The 19,247-nt window shown below is 37.6% G+C and overlaps 1 protein-coding gene across 1 annotated transcript in view; it reads right to left on the bottom strand.

Moving 5' to 3' along the window:
- The window catches only part of stk11ip (serine/threonine kinase 11 interacting protein), an 80,339-nt gene that overhangs the window by 6,614 nt on the left and 54,478 nt on the right, over window positions 1-19,247 (bottom strand). The window contains 3 exon segments of the mRNA XM_055163365.1: window positions 1,887-2,113; window positions 10,438-10,520; window positions 11,982-12,066. Of these exon segments, the coding sequence (XP_055019340.1) occupies window positions 1,887-2,113; window positions 10,438-10,520; window positions 11,982-12,066 (395 nt within the window).

The raw sequence follows: 19,247 nt of genomic DNA, 5'->3' as shown, positions 1-19,247 counted from the left end.
GTGGATTCTACCTGGATGATAGAGGGATTGTACACACAGGGACATTTATTGCCTGCAGATTCAAATAAAAATTAAAGGTGCACAGTGTAACTTTGATTAAAATTAAAATTAGAATTAAAGGCACACTATGTAACTTTGATTAAAATTAAAATTGAAAATACAATTAAAATTAAAGGTGCACAGTGTAACTTTGATTAAAATTAAAATTAGAATTAAAGGCACACTATGTAACTTTGATTAAAATTAAAATTGAAAATACAATTAAAATTAAAGGTGCACTACGTAACTTTTATTAAAATTTAAATTAATGGTGCACTATGTAACTTATTAAAATTAAAATAAAAACATTTAATTAAAATTAAAGATGCACTAGTGTAACTTTTTATTTCTCATTCTGTGTGGAATGTTCCACAGTATGACATTAAAAAGCTCTACTGTACATGTATTCAATTACAAGTTACAAATTACAAAGGTTTTATAGCTCAGAAATACTTAGAAATACAGGCATTCTGACTGTGAGTGCGGTCGCCTCTCCACAGATCTGACCTGTAACTTAGTCTTGTTTGGTCAAATAAGCCATTCCAGACAAAGCAATAACATATTCATAGAGAAAAGCATTTGACGGGCCCTCCAACTAGAAAAGTTACACAATGCACCTTCAAAATCAAAATTAAAACTAATTGGTGTACATTAGCATCCAATTTCTTCTGTACATTTTCAGTAAAAAACAAGAACAAAAATCAACTGAATGTGCTTATACATGAAGTTGACTGCTGGCAGTTAACCTTTTACCTCTCTCTTGTAGAGTAGATATTATCTTAAGGTGCATGTCATCTGTTTAGACTAGCAATTAGGTTGAATAGGTCAGGTTCACACACTCCAGCGTTTGAAGATGGCACATTTTCAGGAGGGCAATAGCACTCTATGGGTGAGTCACGGTTTTTATCCATAATATTTTCTTTCTAACGTTTAACTTAATACCATCTAACTTACTGTGTACTAATTTGTTACCCTTTAGTAAATAAAAAAAAAAAAAAAAAGGTACGCAAGATACTGAACTTTTTGGATCACGAGGATAGGTCCAGTAACTACAGACCATTACAGATCAATTTTAAGGATGGATTTTAAAGTTCTTTTTTTGGTTGATAAAGCTCTTAATAGTCTTAGTCCTATTTATTTATCTGACCTGCTTTTATCTTGGACTGTCAGGACCTCAGGTAGTCATCTTTTAACTGTCCTAAGAGTCCAAACTAAAACTCACTGAGGTTCATTGCAAGTTTTCATAATTTTAAAAGTAAACTCAAAACATATCTTTTTAATTTAGCTTTTAATGGAAACAAATTTCATGTTAATTATTTTTTTTACTTCATATTCATCTAATTTTAGCTCTCCATTTTTATTTATAATTTTTTTTATTGTTTACTTTAACCTTTAGGAGCTTTATGTTTTTATGTTTCTGTCTAAATTGCTGTATTTATGGAAGAAACCATGGGGTGGGGGTGGGGTTACTGTTGTTTTTAATCATTGTAATTTTTCTATTGCATGTGAAACACTTTGTGCTACATTTCAATTGTATGAACAGTGCTATACAAATAAAGTTTGATTGATTGATTCTGCTTGCCAAGATCATATTTAGACAGTATTTTTTACCTCAGTATTGGTTCCCTTGAATGTTATGAATGCAATCTACAGAGACTACTGAATATTTACACTTACCACTAGTTGTGGGTAGCAAATAATAAAATTTTGTTCATCAAAATGGTCTAACATTTGTGTCATGGTAGCTAATCATTCCCCAATCTTCATTTGACAATACTGATGTTCTAAAAAGTACACTTCCCCTGTACTTTTTAATAATCTTAAATCATACACAAACTGTAACTAACCTCGTCATAAAGCTTGATGTCCACCCTGCAGGAGTCTGTGGGCCAGAGGACGATGGAGCTCACGCAGCTGATTGGCTGAGTCTCTAGCACGGTCACGCCCCCGCTGCTGGGCTCTTCGCTTCCTTTGGACGTGGGGTCGATGACGCTCTTCCTCCACTGGTGGTCTTCTCTTAGCAGGTGCAGAGTCTCCCTGGTGGCGAGGACGGTCAGCGGAGTCCAGAATTCCTCTACAAGAGAAAATATGAGTCAGTGTGCAAAGTAATACATAATGATACAAACTCTGAAACATTTTAAGATCAAGTATGTCTGGAAATGTCGACTTTTTGACAAATTGTATCTGGCTTTGTTTACTCTTAGTTTAAAGGGACTATATCAAGCAATTTTTAAAAATCACACACCACAATTATAATGTAGTTTCCTCATCACAAACAGACCTGGAGATGTGTTTTGTTTCATTCACACATGTTTAACACATAAATCCTGCATAAACCCAGTTCTTTAAACTCCATACTCCTTCATTAGACTCCTTTGGTTGATTTCAGCCCAAGAATTTCTAGTGAACTAAAAAGTAGCTGTTAACTTAAAAAACACCGCTTCATGATATCACAAGGTGGAACAGAGCAGTTTTGAGCTTTGGAGATGTAGACAAACTAATAATAAAGTATTACTCAAACATGTGTGAATGAAACAAAGCACAACTCGAGGTATATTTTGACGAGGTAACAACATGATTTAAAGCTCATAAGAGTCAGTTTTAAGAAATATGAGTATTGTGTATTAAACTATCTCGTAACATGAAAATTAAAACATGGAAAACTCCATTATAAAAAGTAAAATGATGAGAATGAGTGACCTGGGTTGCCAGTTTCAATACAGACATCCAGTTGGTTTAAACCTAAAAAAAGACTTCCATTATGAGTATTAAAGTGATTAGTGTTGCAACAGAAAAGTGTAAGAAAATCAGAAGCCTTTTTAAATGTATGCTAAGATTAGACAGATTTCACACACATATATATATATATATATATATATATATATATAATAAAAAAATATATTTATTTTATTTATTTATATAGTATTGTACCTTATTGCAAATGGATCAAGGACAAAAGTATGAACAGGTATAGATACAAAAAAAATAAAGCCGCATCAGAACAAGTACAAGAGCACATAGATAGAGTAGTACGCCTGTGGACCACTGTGGAACCTACCTGGACCACTGAGGGATTACACAGATATAAGGCCACATGGGAATAGAAAAGAAAGTACTACCATGTAATGTTGAAAATCACATTCTAATGTCTAAAGATTTTTATTTATTTTTTTGTGGTATCAGAATCAGTACTCGCATCGAGTCTATGCCTTAGTATCGAAATTAAAGCTTAATTAAAATGAGTTTGAAATTGTAGCATCGTGATACTCTCAAACTTAATTGTTAGCTATATATATAGGGTGAACAGATGCCCCTATTTACCCGGGACATTCCCAGTTTGAGGGCCCGTATCCCCTGTCTCAGCACATTTATCCAAAACCAGTGATTTGAAATATCCCAGGGGTCTCTATTTTTGACCAGTCTGATCCCATCAACAGTAAAAAGGGAATATGTTGCCATATATTTTTGTCTAAAGAAAGAAAGAAAACTGTGCTTGAAAACTGCCAGAAGTTACTGGAGAATGAACCTAGTAGTGCCTAATAATGTTGTTTATTTTATTTAAAACAAGGACAGTGCACAGAAAACATTAATCTCAGAGAGAAAAGATGCTCTGTGCCCACAAGCTCTTTTCCATCTTCAGTCCTTTGGCAGGTACAAAATTAAAGAAACTATTCACCTTAGACCATCTCTAACAACAACATTTCATCAGTGACAGTGTCTCCTTCATCAATTCATCATTAAACATTTAAAACAAACAAAATTAATTCATTTTAATTTCCATAAATATAAGATGCTAAATTCGTGATTATCTTCTAAAAATACTTAAATTCATTATCGTCAATATCCTCTAAAATGTAAATCTACTGGGGTGAACAGACGTCCCTATTTACTCAGGACAGTCCCAGTTTTGAGCCCTATGTCCCCTGTTCCAGCAGATTTATACAAAACCAGTGATTTGTCCCAGTTTTTTTTTTTTTTCCACAACAAATGTCTCAGGTGTCCTTATTTTTGACCAATCTGATACCTCCTAGCAGTAAAAATATGCATAAATTGTCACTGTTTAGGTAAAAAACAGAAAAGCTGCATAAAAATGACAAAAACACCAAGAAAATGTGACTATACTGACTCAAATTAGTGCAGAGTGCAGAACAATTTTCCTTAATTACGCGCTCGTTTCACAATTTTATTATTACCAACCACCACAAACCGGGGCTGTCCCAGTTTTTTATTTTGGAAATCTGGTTACCCTAGCTATATATAGACATCTTACACTCCATTAACCTCTTATTAGTTTAGTCTAATTGTCTACCAGTAAATCGCATTAAAAATTGTACTACAATAGCTGTTGTATTTCACTTTTGACATTTACAGGCCCTTCCTTCTGCTTTCCACATAACATTTTGATTAATAACCTGTTGTGATTTATCCTGTAATCTTGCATCAGTGGTCGGGGCCATTCAGAGGCTGTAGAAATCGCAAAAAACTCATCTCCTTTTCATGAGTTTTGCCCTGGAGAAGCGCACCGGGCAGATCTAGGCTTGCCCCCGTCACCGCGCTTTAAATTCTTGCTCGCTGCTAGTTAGCATGCTTTTAACTGTAAGAAAACGCAAAGAAGTGTACGTTAGCGCTAGCGTGTCAATAGCAAATCTGCGAAATGGGATGCGGAACTGCTCGCGAACTCTAACATTAGCTAGTATTCCAATATCTGAGTTTTAGCTTGAAGGCAATGTCCGCTTTTCGTTTAATTTCCCGTGTTCATATCCGGTGCATATGTCCAGAATACAGAGGCTTTGACGTTAGCGTGTTTTCCCCATGCTAAACTATATTACAAAAATGTTTATGCTCCAGTTACTGCTTCAGGAAGGGATGGGGGCTAGTCGCTAAAGAGCTTACTGTACTTAGGCGTACATACCAGGCCAAGTCCACGAGTTCAAGGTAAAGGGAATAAAGGAATTAGCAAAACAATATGGATTACTGTACGGTCACGTTTGGCTGACCCAATTCTTTACAGCTAATCTCTTGAAGTACAAAGATGATTTTTTTTTTTTTCAGATTACTTTACAATGCTTCTCAAAGTGGTCTTCTCAAGTCTCATACATGTACCGGTATACATAAAAAAATAAATAAATTATGTTGTTGACCTGAATTAAATTAAAGATATTTGTCAACTTTTTGTTTCCATCTAAAGTTTGTACTTATGTTAAAGGACTATGCACTATGTAACTTTTTGGTTCAGGGTTTGTCACCTGCTTGTTTCTATGAGTATATCATTGTTCTGCCTGGAATGTTCCATAGTGTGACATTAAACAGCTCTACTTTACAGTTATTCAATTACAGGTGGTTTTATAGGCCAAAAATACCTTCAAAAACAGGCATTCTGACCACTCCAACCTCTCCACAGATCTGAGCTGCATCTGACCTGTAACTTGGTCTGGTTTGGTCTCCATGAAGACAGAAAGGTTTAATACCATACTGTGAAACAAGGGTCACAAATCTTTATTCTCTGGGGGCCACATTATGGCTCCTGACAGTGATGGGGGCCGGGGTCAGGTCGGCCGTGTCACAAAATTGTATGACCCTGATTATATTCTTTGAAAACAGACTCTGCACTCTGTCAACTTTTCGTACTTTAACATGAGTCATTTTGCTGTCCTTAACTGCACTACAGAACTCTGTGCGTGCATTGACTCTCACAGTTTGATCTCAGGCTTGTCAGGTGACAAAAATTCGACAGCAAAAGTAAATACATCATATAATAATTCAAATGCAAATATAAATACTACATATAAATATATTTTTTTTATTGAAAAAATTAACAAAATACAAGATGCAGATGTGTTATTATTTGCCAAAAATTCATTTAAAAAAATAGGCCAAGACAACTTTTGAGGATTGCCTCATAGGTCCAGTTCAAGTGTTGACGGGCAGAGGGGCTGGCGGGCCGGTCAAAGGGGCGTGAAGGGCCAGAGTCGGCCCGCAGGCCTCAGTTTGATGACCCCTGCTGTAAAACATTCCAGACAAAGCAATAACATCTCCATGGAAAAAACAGGCCCTGCACCAGAAAAGTAGAACCTTTTCGTCCAAAAATACATTAAGATAAATGCATGTTTTTTATTGGCTTGGCTGTGTTTATTGCACTCAAAAAACATGCATCCTTAAGGTGAGTGGGCTTGCATCTTCACAAACTTGACTTTTATTTGGCCTGGAGAATGGCTTCCAACTATTTGTTTCGATGGAAATGTTGTTGCTTTGGCTATCATCCTCCATAGTATCATAAAAAGTATCTATCTCCATGGAAAATGTCCCAAAGTACTGTTTTAACTTTTTATGTCCATAAAATCATACAAGTTACATACATTGCCTTTAAATCTTGATATAAAAATGATTTGCTTTGGTTCAAAATAATTTGCTTTGGTTCAAAACTAAATAATTCAATGAAAACCAATGATATAATCTTTATTTAGAATCAACATTTATTGTATAGAATCCTAATCTGACTTTTTGAGTTTTGTTTCTTTATGAAAAACATTGATTTATTATACCCATAGAAATCAGCATTTTTAGGTCATGTACTCTTCTTAAGTGCTAAAAACAGTCCATTGCACCTTATGACATCATTATAAGTAGCAATACAGTACGTACTCCTACATGGCTTTAAACTCCATATACCTTCACCAGGCTCAATTCTACACTTGAATTGCTTTTACTACAAAAATCAAAGTCCAAGTTAACCTCTAAACTATGCATGACCTTTATTTTAATTTGGTAGGTTACACTTGTGAGGAGTAGTGTTCTGACAGCAGTACCAGAAGTCAGCTGAACATGAAGTGTGTAAATAGTCCCCTGAAGCACTCCTCATATCTGTGTATTTACCCAGGGAGCAATTGTACAGGAATGTGGCCTACGGTCCTCCATGACCCACAAAAATGTGCACTGAGGAATTAGTGCAGGAGATAAACACTTCAGCAAGCTTCAGTTTGTAGATGGATAGATAGACAGACAGATGTCAGATAGACTGATAGAGTGAAGAATGAACAGATAGACCGATGGATGGACGGACGGACGGACAGACAGATAGACAGACAAACAGATAGATAAATAGATAAATCGATGGATGGTTAGATAGCTAGACCAACGGATAGATAGATAGACTGATGGCTAGATGGACAGATAGACCTACGGATAGATAAACAGATAAACTGATAGACAGATGGATAGAGAGATAGACCAATGGATGAATAGACAAACTGGATAGATAGACCAATAGATAAAAAGACAGATTGATAAATAGATAGATGCAGAGCCCGATGGATATAGACCGATGGAAGACAGATAGATAGACAGACTGATGGATAGATAGTTAAACTGATGAATGGGTAGATAGAGAGACTGATGATGGATAGAGACAGATAGACTGATGGATAGATAGACAGATTCATCGATCGATTGATAGACAAACTGATGAACAGATAGATAGACCAATGGATAAAAATACAGAGTGATGAATGGATAGACAGATGGATAGATAGATAAACTGATGGATAAATAGATTAGACCGATAGATGATATATAGACTGACAGATAGATAGAACGATGGACGATAGATAGACAGACGGACGGACGGATCTATCTATCTATCGTCCGATGAATGGATAGATAGACGTTTAGATAGATAATATATATAGACTGATGGATAGATAGATAAGTGATTGATATTTAAGCCAATGGATAGATAAAACAATGAATAGATAAATAAACTGAATGATAGATAGACTAATAGACAGATAGACCTATCGATAAATTGAAAAACTGATGGATAGATAAATAGATTGATGATAGACAGACAGCTAGACCTATGAACAGATAAACTTGACCTACAGACACAGACAGACGGATAGATCGATCAATAGATAGATGGATAGATGATAGATAGACAGACAGATGGACAGATAGATGAAGTCATACTCTCAGATATGAGTCAAGAGCCAGTTCGTCTGATACTGATAATACTGTACTTTGCCATGACACGTCCAAACAGTAAACACACAAATGTTGAACCTGACCTTTTCTATCATTCACAAATCTCTAGAACTCATTGTATTACAAACAATATTAATTTTTGCTCCCCGTAATTTGTATTAAATTATACTGGCCTATGAAATGCTGTATTGTGATCTGACACACAACAAATGATCCCGAAGGAAATCACCAGTTAAAATCTCTGTAGCCATGGTTATGTAATCTGAAATCCATTGTGTGCTATCGGAAAGTGATTTTTTTTTACTTGTGAATGGGCTCCACTAACTTTGTTGCGTAAGTGCTTTGTTAAACAGCTTTTTATTGTCCAAATGAACAGAATCTGACACCAAATCTCTAACTGTACCTGAGTGCTGGGTCAGAACCGAAGAAGAAGACACTTGGACGGGCGACCAAATGCATTCGCTCTAGAAAACGTTTGTCCAGATCACAAAATTTAACCTAATTTCGAAGCACGACGTAACAACGAAAAACATCGAGTGACACATCGGAGCCTAAAGTTTAAAAAGTCATGACCCACTTTTGAATTAATACTTTGCGGTCATGTCACGCAGGGAGTGTCCTACATGTATCTGTATGGTTGAATGTTTAGCGGGTTCCATGGTGATAAAACATACACATTCGTTAATTAACAAACACTGACAAACATTTTAAAACACAAGAAAAATACAAAATGGATTTAAACCACATATTTTCAGGAGCCTGTGATCACTACGAGTGTTCATGTTGTATAACATATAAAGTATAATTGTACGTTGAGACTTGTTTAACAGCACCAATCCGCTCACTTGTTGTAATTCTAACTAAGTCGGTCCTTTACGGTTAGATTGTGTTAAAATAAAGATCAGATTAAGCCTAACAAAGCCCCAGACGGAATGGAGACTACAGTTAACATCACAACCCCAGGCAATGTTGATGACGTCAGCTAAGTATCATTTAGTGTGTTTTTTGCTTAACAAAAGTGTATAGGAATTATATTATATTAAAGCTGATTCACTTTTTACAGTATTTCCCAAATAAATACATATGTTGAGCTATAGATTCTAGTCCCAGATAAAAAAAAAAATCAGGCTCGATATAATACAACAGAAATCAGCATTTTAACAATATTCATTTTAGATGCTCTCCCATCTGTATTAAAGCGACAGTCCAGAATTTTGGACATAAACCTCATTTCCTAGTGAGCCAGAGTGTTGGAGACGTGTGGAGACACTTTTTTAAATATTCCATCCAGTCCTTATATTTGCAGAGGTAGTTGGTGCTAGGCTAGTGCATGTCAATGGCCATAGTTAGCCAGCCACTAAAAACATTATTATTATTATTATTATAACGCCAGACTGTTGATGTAAATGTCTGTGTTGATAGAATAATTTTAGAAGCAAAACCAACCTTGTATTTGAAGAATTTATGTCTGAGCAGCAGAAGCGAGTTGTACTTCCTGATAGAAAGCTTGGCAGTGGCGGAGTAATATCACCTAACACCTACCTTACCGGCCAAGTAAAATTTCACTACTGCTGAGAAAATAGTCCCTCGACATGCGATGCAGGGTTAGTTTTATTCCAAACATTATTCTATCAACAGACATTTACATTGACAGTCGGTGTAATAACAGAATTTTTTCAGGTGTTTTGTGGAGTGGGTAAGGTTTTTAGTGGCAGGCTAACTATGGCCATTGACATGCACTAGCCTAGCACCAGCGACCTCTGCAAATACAAGGACTGGATGGATTATTTTAAAAAGTGTCTCCACACGTCTTCAGCATTCTGGCTCATTAAGAAATGAGGTCCTATGTCCAAAATTCCAGACTGTCCCTTTAAATATTATCAACCTATTGATACTTTGGATGTGATGCTAACTGTAGGGACTGCTCTATCTGAAGCTTTATTAGAGTTAAATCTGAACTTTATTTCAATGCAATCTGATCGTAAAGAACAGTTTTTCAGTTTGTCACTCTCAGTTTTTTTGTTGAAACTCGAACTCCTAAACAGGACCATGAATGCTCGGACTGATCACAGGCTCCTGAAAATGTGTCTGTTTAAATCCATTTTGTATTTTTGGGGGTTTTATCAGACAAACTTAAAACTTTTTTGCATTTGCTAAGATCTGCATTGTGTCACCATGGTAACTACTGAACACCCCTCCATAGAGATGCATGTAGAACACCCCCAGCATGTTTCACTGTATCATGTGTATCGATAGAACGTTGTGATGTCATCTGAAACCCTGCAATTAACACAAAAGAAAGGATTATGGACTATGTAGTCGCCTTTTCTTTTTGACCAAAGCTGCTTAAACACTATTTTCTCGTGAGACAGCGAGCATTGCCAATATTGTTGTAGAAAAAAACAGATGTTATGTCACCTTGCAGGACAAACGCCAGGATGTAGAAGAACTGCAGCTGCCCCTCCTCCACGTCGTCCTGGATGTCCTCACACACCAGGGGCCTGCGGGATTTGGAGTTGGAGTTATTATGTATCTACAGCGTGTCTGAACATAGGACCAAAGTCAACATGGACACTCGGCGCAGAGCGGAGGAGCAGACAGTGTTTTGGCTGGGATAACAGAGAGAGTGTGGGGCAGGTGCTGTTCTGTCTCACATGGAAACACTTGGGCACTGAGAGAGAGAGGGGAGGGGTGTGGGGTTGTATTGCCATTAACAGTGAGGTAAAGGGGATAATGGAGTAGTAATGGTGGCCAGGAAAGGAGAGGGTATACATTGTGTGAGCATTGCAATGTTATGTAATAGTATTTTAATGTACTGTATGTTCCACTCATTTTTCTTGTACATATTTTAAGTGTACACTGGAGCTTAGTCTGCACTTTTGGAACAGCAAAACGATTTACTTCACAATACTTCACGTAATAGTAAGTAAAGTAGATTATTAGACCTTAATTGAATAATAGTTTAGTATAATTGTTATGATCTTGTGTGAACAGTGAACAGTGTTGCAATATTAAATATATATAAAAGCCTATTACGTGTGTGGCTATTGTTCATAATAATGGCGTTACAAGCTAAACAGGTTATTCCAAGCCTCTACAACCGCCAGTCACTCACACATCGCAGTCTAGTTCTGGTTGATTAGCTAACCATGAATCAGTAACTAAGTTTGAGCAATGTGAGTGAAGTGTCTTGCCTAAGGACACAACGGCATTTTCCCAGCGGTTCCCCAGTCACGTTCTAACCAGGCCCAACTTTGCTAAGCTTCAGAGATCTGACAAGATAGGGCATTGACAAGCAGGTATGGTCGCAGTCAGTCACACAAGTAAGATGTGTGCCTTGCCCATGGACACGACAATAGTGTCAAGCGGCTAGAGTGGAATTTAAACTACCGCAGCTCTATTTATAAGACTGTCTTCCCCTATTTCATGCTTCATTTCAGAAAACTTTACGGCACAAGTTGTTGTTTTCTAAATAACATTGTAAATATTATTCTGTCTAATGTTATTTATTATAATTATCTATCATTTAGCATGTTTTAGCACACTTAGCATTTAGCCTAGCCTTTTTATGTGACATTTTACCTTCGCAAAACAACATGGCCGTGCGGGTAAACAGTTAGCTAGCGTGCTACTGTTTACAAGCGTCGAAAAGCTGAATAGCGAGGTGACAACAGACTAGACCGCGGGGAGATGCCAGCATTCGTAGCGCCACACATGTTCGAAATTAAGATGTGGTTTGCCGGCTAATTTAGCTGAGCCCTTTTTACAAAATGAAGTCTGAAAAAGTCTGATTGTAATCACCCAAAGCTGTGTCAGAAGTGCCGAGTCAGAGCTGCGGCGGCCATTCTTGTAGTTCCACTGGCACCTCGCGACCGCAGGACAAATGAGTGCGTGCGGAGGGCAGATACAGCGGGGCGCCCGGTAAAGTGGCACTTATTTGGGGTAAAAAAGGCGTGACGTACCAGAGGTGGTGCTGGGGGCTGAGGCGCGTGGTGGAGATGGACTGGAGCTTGCTGTCCGACTTGTGGGCCATTTCCCGTACGATTCCTAGAATGTAAAGCGTAATTAGTCCAAATGCTAATTTCATGCTTATTGTTCCATGCAATGTTTTGATTTTTATACACAATTTGTTATCCAGACTTGGAGATGGCACAAAGTGAAAAATGGTGATAACGTACGTGCACTACCAGTTAAAAGTTTTTTCTTTACATTTCTGACTTTCTACATTTTAGATACATACGAAAGACATCAAATATATAACGTAAGATGTATGGAATTACAAAACAAAGAAAAAGCTAAATAACTCAATATTTTTTTACATTTTCTATTCAGTTCCTCACAGTATCCACCCTTTGCTTTGTTGACAGTGTTGCAAACCATTGACCTTCTCTCAGTGAGCTTCTTGATGAATTGTCTCCTGAAATGGTCATGGGTCAAGACATACCAAAAGTGCAAACTGGACTTCAGAGCAAAGGATGGGTATTTTTAAATCGAAAAACCAATTCAGAGTTATTTTGAATTTAGTTTTTGTTCACCATGTTTCATATGTTGACAGTTTTGATGAATGTACAATGTAAATAATCATATAAAAAAAGAAGAAATGTAAAAAGTGTGTCTGAGCTTTTTCTGGTAGTATGCATCTGACCAAAGATTGAAAAAGTGCGTAACAACTTCTAATCACCTGTGACCACAAACAAAGGTTATCTATTTTATTAGAGCCCCAGAATATTAAATGAAACATTTCAAGAGGCATTTCAGTATAGTAATACATTTGAATCTTTTACTCATAGTACTGGTGATGAACTATAAACATGCCTGGTTTTATTTCTTAGCCCGGAATGTTCCACAGTACGGTTGGGCTGCAAGATTAAATCATAACGAATCAAAATCACAATTTGAATGGACACAATTAGCAAATCACAAAGGCTGCAATTATTTGAAGTACCATAATTTCCTTTCCTTAAACAAACAACAACATTTCCTGTGTTATTCTGCATAAAAACTGCTAAACCTGTACTGTTATCTGTACAAACATGTTCTGAAATGTGATTCTGGTATTCGTTTGTCAGTTCAGATTTCAGTCATTTTGTGAATTCTTCTGGAATTCTGTGTTTAAAATCTGAACTTTGATCAGGATTTTTAAAACATAGAACAAATTGTAATTGCAAAGCTTGTCAGAAACATCGAAATTCGATATTTTTCTCAAATCATTCGGCCCTACAGTATGTGTCTTTTCAAATGTTTTACCTCTAGGAGTGGGACGAGACTCAGTTTTCATAAGAGGAGACACACCATGAGAACAAGACAAGATAAAATTTTGAGATAGTTTGTAATAAAAAAGCAGTGCAAAGATTTCACAATTATGGTTTCACAATTTGTACTTTTTTTATGTAATACTTTCACGGCTATTGTAGTACTGCTTTTTGGAACTAAAGCTTCTCAAATTGTGCAACTCACCAACTCCTAACTCTTTTTTAATCTAAGCCAAAGGTATATTCAGCAGAAAAAAACTCACAAGATCATTTTTCTCATGTGTGCACGATCTTGTGGCTTACTTATCTCTATAGAAATAGATAAGTTTAATGCCATACTGTGGAAAAACAACAACAAAGAAAAGCAATAACATCCACGGAGACAAGCAGGTGGTGGACCCTAGCCAGGTTGGCGCCACCTAGTGCCTCCGCTCAATTTCATTTCTCTCCAGCGACTAGGTCAGAAATCAGAATACACTAGATGGTTTGCAAAAACCCCGGAAGTGCGAATTCGGGCACCAGCCAATCAGCAAAGAGCCATACATTTTGTGTTCTCAAGATCAAGGATTTAAAGCCGGAATAAAGAGAATGTTTAGTGAATTTTATCAAGGGGTAAGACGTTATTGCCCTTCTTCCTACGGGGTTTGGGAAAAGCTTAATATACCAGTTAGCCCCATCACGTTACGACCAAATAGCAGCGATTGATTAAATAAAAAAAAAAAAGTACCCACCTATCGTCGAGCGAACAAATTCTAATGCTGTGAGGTCAGACGGTTTCTACAAAGTGAAACCGGCTGATGAATCAGGCTAGTTGGACCCCCCCCCCCTACTACCTGCAAAGCTACTGTCCATTTAATGAAGTAGATAATAAGTATTAAAATGTGTAAAAAAAGTAATGACACAACTCTTTGAGGGATTACACACATATAAGGGAATAGAAATAGTATCAGTGGTCCAGGTAGGTTCCACAGTGGTCCATGGGCATATACTAGTCTATGTGCTTTTATATTTGTTCTGATACAGCTCAAGATTATTCTAAAGATATTCAAGGAAGGTTCACTTCTGTCCTAAATGTGACTTTTTAGTATCGATATCTTATCTAGATTCGATATATAATCTAATTTTCGACCTTTGACAACGCTCTAGCATGACCCAGACGTTTTGCTTATGTTTGCATTTCGTACCGATATTTTAGAGATTTACAAGTGCAATAAAAAAGAACAAGATGTGAGTTGACACAGCAAATATATAAAGCCTATATAAAGTCGCTCTACGTCGTCAAAGATTGCAAATTAAAGGCCGTACGAAGCGGAATCAGCACATGAGAAAGATCTGGATTTTGTGTTTAGTCAGCTACAACATTTATTGATGACCAAAATATGCCTCTTAAAACGCCTACTTCACACCAGCCCCGAGTCTACAATTACGACCACAACTTTTGGTTCTAATTAGCTCATCCAACTCCGCTGCAAAACAAAGGCCCACAACTGAGGAGACACAAAGCGATCCCTTCTGTGTGTATGAACTCCAACGCTGCGCCGATCCAGTGACAATTTGTGTGAGAAGAAGACATCCAGAGATCCAGGAGGCGGACTTTTTTGGGGTTTGGCTTGGGTTTAGAGCCGTGCTTGTTTGGACAGCTGCAGAGGTGGACAGCTGTGTGTGAGAATGCCGATATGCCAATACGAAGGGAAACACAAAGCAGACGGAGTTTGCAATAAACATTTAGAAGTGAGGGGAAGCAAATAAGGGCGAGCGGTCTGCAGAGCCACCATGGGAGAAGAGAAGAGGGGGAGGAGGTGGAAAGATGGTAGAGTGATGGTGGTGATGTTTGGAGAGGAGAGGGGAGAGGTGAAACGTTAAATCATCTGCAACAAGCAAGGATATTTGGAATGCTGGTTCACTGTGTACTTGTACCTAAAGGACGTCAGATATCAGTTATATCTAGGGCTGGGTATCCTTAAGAAGTTGCCAACACAATACATACCTTGATACAAAGGCTGTGATACTAGATAATATAAAAGTCTTTGTTAAACCACTTCTTGCGCAAAGTTCATATGAAACACAAACATTTTAATCATCAAAACAGTGAAAATGTCAAATGTGTCGTATAAACAAGTTTCCTTTCACTAAACAACAAAACTGTAGCACTGTAACAAAATAATTTAATAAAATATACACACAAAAAAAACTCTTGGCGATATATCGATGCAGCATTCCCCGATATCGATGCTGAATCATCACATTAAACAATACGATATATCAGTATTTCGATATTTCTGCACTCCCCTAGCTATATCAGTTAAAAGTAGTGGGTCACAAGACAAAACTGGTCCAGAGGAGGTTACAGATAGAACACAGTGGTGTTGGGTTACATTATATAACAAAAATTTACTTTATACAATTTTTGAAAGCATAAATAATTTGAACTATTTTGAATGTAAAGCAAACATTAAATAAATATAAAGTATTTTGATTATTGTAAAGGTCCTGTACCCAGTTTTAGTTGAGCAAAATGTCTCTTGTCCCAGTACAAATATATGGTATAAGCAGCTCTTGAGGTCAAAATAAGTCTGTGTAAATAACCGTCTCCCTTGAGATAGATTTAGGTTTAATCTATACTGTGGAACATAGACAAAGCAATAACATTTCAATGAAGACAAGCAAGTGACAAACCCTCCACCAGAAAAGTTGCGCATAGGGATTTTATAAGTGTGGCAGCAGTGATTAGTGTATATTGTAGTTGTGTCCTTAGGCAAGACACTTCAACTACTTTGCCTATTTTAAATGTAATGTGTGTATGTTAGTGATTGGTTGGTGGTCGAAGGGACTGATGGCACAGATTGGCAGCCTCACGTACTACTTGCTTGAGGAATCAACGAACAATGCACTATAAGAAACAGACATACTTTACTGATCCAGAAGGAATTTCAAGAAGTTACGGGGACAATAAAATGTAAAATCAATTCAAGTACTGGTTTAAATGGTCTGCCTATACGCTATTGTGTAAAGGAATGCATAAGATGTGATATATTTAACTGTAAATCAATCCTGTAAAAGACACAGTGCCCCAAAAACGCCCCGCCCCGCACATTCACAGAGGAGAGGACGGGAGCCATTGTGTCCGAGATCAGGGAAAGCCAACAGGTCTCTGGTGTCGGTGTTGCGTTTCGGCCCCATACAAGCAGCGGGTGAGAAAATGTCCGCTGCACAAAGCAGTCCCCAACTAGCGTGTCATTGACTTTGACAACAATACACAAGAACCCAATATGTGGCGTTTGGCTTCCGAGCACGTCGAGAAAGGGAGCGCTTCAAAGGGTTTAAAGAGAAGGTTTAAAGGGGAAGCATGGCGGGTCAAATGTATAGTTATGGATCTGGAGCACAGGACGCAAACAGGGTTTGTTTACATGCGGATGGCATTTTTTCCCGCCAGTGAAAACTGGAGCTATAGTAATTGACAGTATCTCACATAAGACGTAAGCAAGGGCATGGACGTCAGCAAAGCCACGCCCCCCTGTCCCCATAGCCCAAACAAACACAAAAGTTAGAATTTAAAGTCTGAATTCAAATAAACTGAGTCTGTGGTTGTCAAATCAGAGCATGTCAAGACCATAATCCAGGTTAAAAGTCACAAAATCATACTGTTTTTTCCTTAATGAGATTGAAGAGTGAAGGGGCTAAAACACTTCTTGAGGTGTATTTCACATTTGCTCCAAATTTGTTCAATTGTTATTTGATTTTATTTATTGATTCATTAAGAACCACTCTGGGGCTTGCATTATGCCACTATACAAACACTATACAAACATCACAATGTATCTGTTTTAGACATGCATAAGTCACATATGCACAGGTACATTGGATCGAAGTTTCCTCAAGAACTATAACTCTTACAACAAAAATTAAACATCTGGGGCGTATCATCACTGTGGACATGACAGATGATGATGTTATGTATAGACAGTGTAGGATGCTCTAAGCTCAGGCAAATACTCTTATAAGTTTGGTTCTTGTACAAAGGATGTAAAGTTGCTATTATTTAAATTATATTGTACGCCGTTGTACACAGCCCACCTCTGGACTAATTATAAAAAAAAAGACTTTGCAAAGACTGCAGGTGGTCTACAATGACACTGTACGGATGCTTTTGAGGAGGCCACGATGGACGAGTGCGACGAGTGAACACTTTGCAAGCTGCACTAAGAATTTTAATGTACAGTTTTATCTGCAGACCGAACAAATCAGACAATGAAATAATAATATCACTCACAAATATGAGATTCAGTGCAATAAGATATCAGTCCAATATGTGGAGACACTGGTATGGTTGTCTTTTAAAAACATTTTTGTTGTTTTGTATTGTCACTGTCCTTGTCTGTTTTAAAAATGGACCATGCGTCCGGAATAAAGATGATGATGATGATGATGTAAATTGTAGAATCAATAAAGGTCAGTGCGAAACAACAAAAGTCCAAAACAGTGAAAACTCATACTATAGCTATCTCATGATCACCTCAAATCGCCTTCACTGCATTGCAAACAAACTTAAGTGTTAGCAGCTAATGTTGTTAGCCTTGTTAAAACTGCTTAAAGGTCCCTGTACCTGATTTTTTCTCATGAATTTCAGCTATTTTTTTCCCCCCAAGGCACAGATTCATTGTATAAGCAGGTATAAGCTCTTGAGGTATGGATGCCGTCTACACCTAATTGTAACACGTTTTATTCTCCAACAATAAAGAAGTGGACGATAGCATGCTAGTTGTTGTTAGCATTACTGCAACAGCAAAACTCAGCTTGTTAAAACTGCTTATAAACATAATGCAGTGAATAATGCTTAGAATGCAAAGGGTAAGAGAGGAATAACTCTGGATAACTGCAAACTGTCTAAAATGAAATAATTCAGTTTTAAATGTTTTTAAGTCAGTAAAAATCAGGTAACTCCTTAGTGTTTTACCAATTAGAATCATTACCTTCTCTGCTGAGGTTTTGTATGTGCAGATGTCACACTTGTAGCACTACTTTCACCTGTTCTCCATACGCATGTAGTTTAAAAGGGTTGAATAACACACAATATATAGGACACATTTTCCCAGGGCACCAGAGTTGGATTTAAGCTGTAAAACCATTGTAGACAAGTGGGTGACGGCGCGGTCATTATACCCTAGAATTAAACTCCACCCACTCCGTCTGGCCTCCCGTGTTCTGACGGGGCCACTTCAAATGAGGTGCCAGGCGAGATTTCAATCAGTAGCCAGCGCAGCACCAAGTTTGGAGTCGGCCTGCTCTGCACTATATCAACACATCTCCTCTTTTTTTCCAAATCTGAACCTAGACTGCTTGGCTGTGTCCGCACCCGAGTTCAAAACAGGGACATTTTTCTCTTCATTGACAAATCATCAATGGGCGATTTTTCCAAAAAGTTCTGTGTGTTTTTTGGCTTTGGGCTGCGTCAGAGCATAGACCACATCCTCTCTCCGATTGCGTTCCCAGCCAGCTTTGCCCTGTCAGTTATTCTAGCTGTGGTTAGTGTTGGGAGCGCGTTCAAATCTGGTTTCTCGTCTATAAAAACATTACGGCAGCTGTTTTCGGTGCCCAGCCATGGGGGTATTGTTGTGCCATAGTTTTGGTGTGAAATGCCCTTGTTGTTTAATACAAAATGTTCTGTTGTGGTCTGTGGAATGAGAGGCTGCTAATCTCGTCAGAATTTTGTTTTTGAGCCTGAGCTGTGTAACCGAGGCCCCCTATAGGCAAAGCTTAATTAAGTTTCCCTCTTTAAGGACACATGCGTCCAGTCTGCCTTCATCTACACAGTCAGGGTTGGACTGGATATTAGCCAATGGATGTAATGTTCCGGGTGTTCAGAAATGTACTGTCCCAACTAAAATAATACAAATAACAAGACAGTGAAGTTCCAAATTTGCTTTCATTCATATTAATTAAAAGCCACAATATGCAACCTTTTAGCCTTTTTTTTTT

Source organism: Boleophthalmus pectinirostris, unplaced genomic scaffold, assembly GCF_026225935.1.
Source record: "Boleophthalmus pectinirostris isolate CB_2022bp ecotype Guang Dong unplaced genomic scaffold, ASM2622593v1 HiC_scaffold_11, whole genome shotgun sequence".
Taxonomy (NCBI): Eukaryota; Metazoa; Chordata; class Actinopteri; order Gobiiformes; family Gobiidae; genus Boleophthalmus; species Boleophthalmus pectinirostris.
The sequence above is the reverse complement of the archived record's forward strand: the minus strand, read 5'-3'. Positions and strand labels throughout refer to the sequence as shown.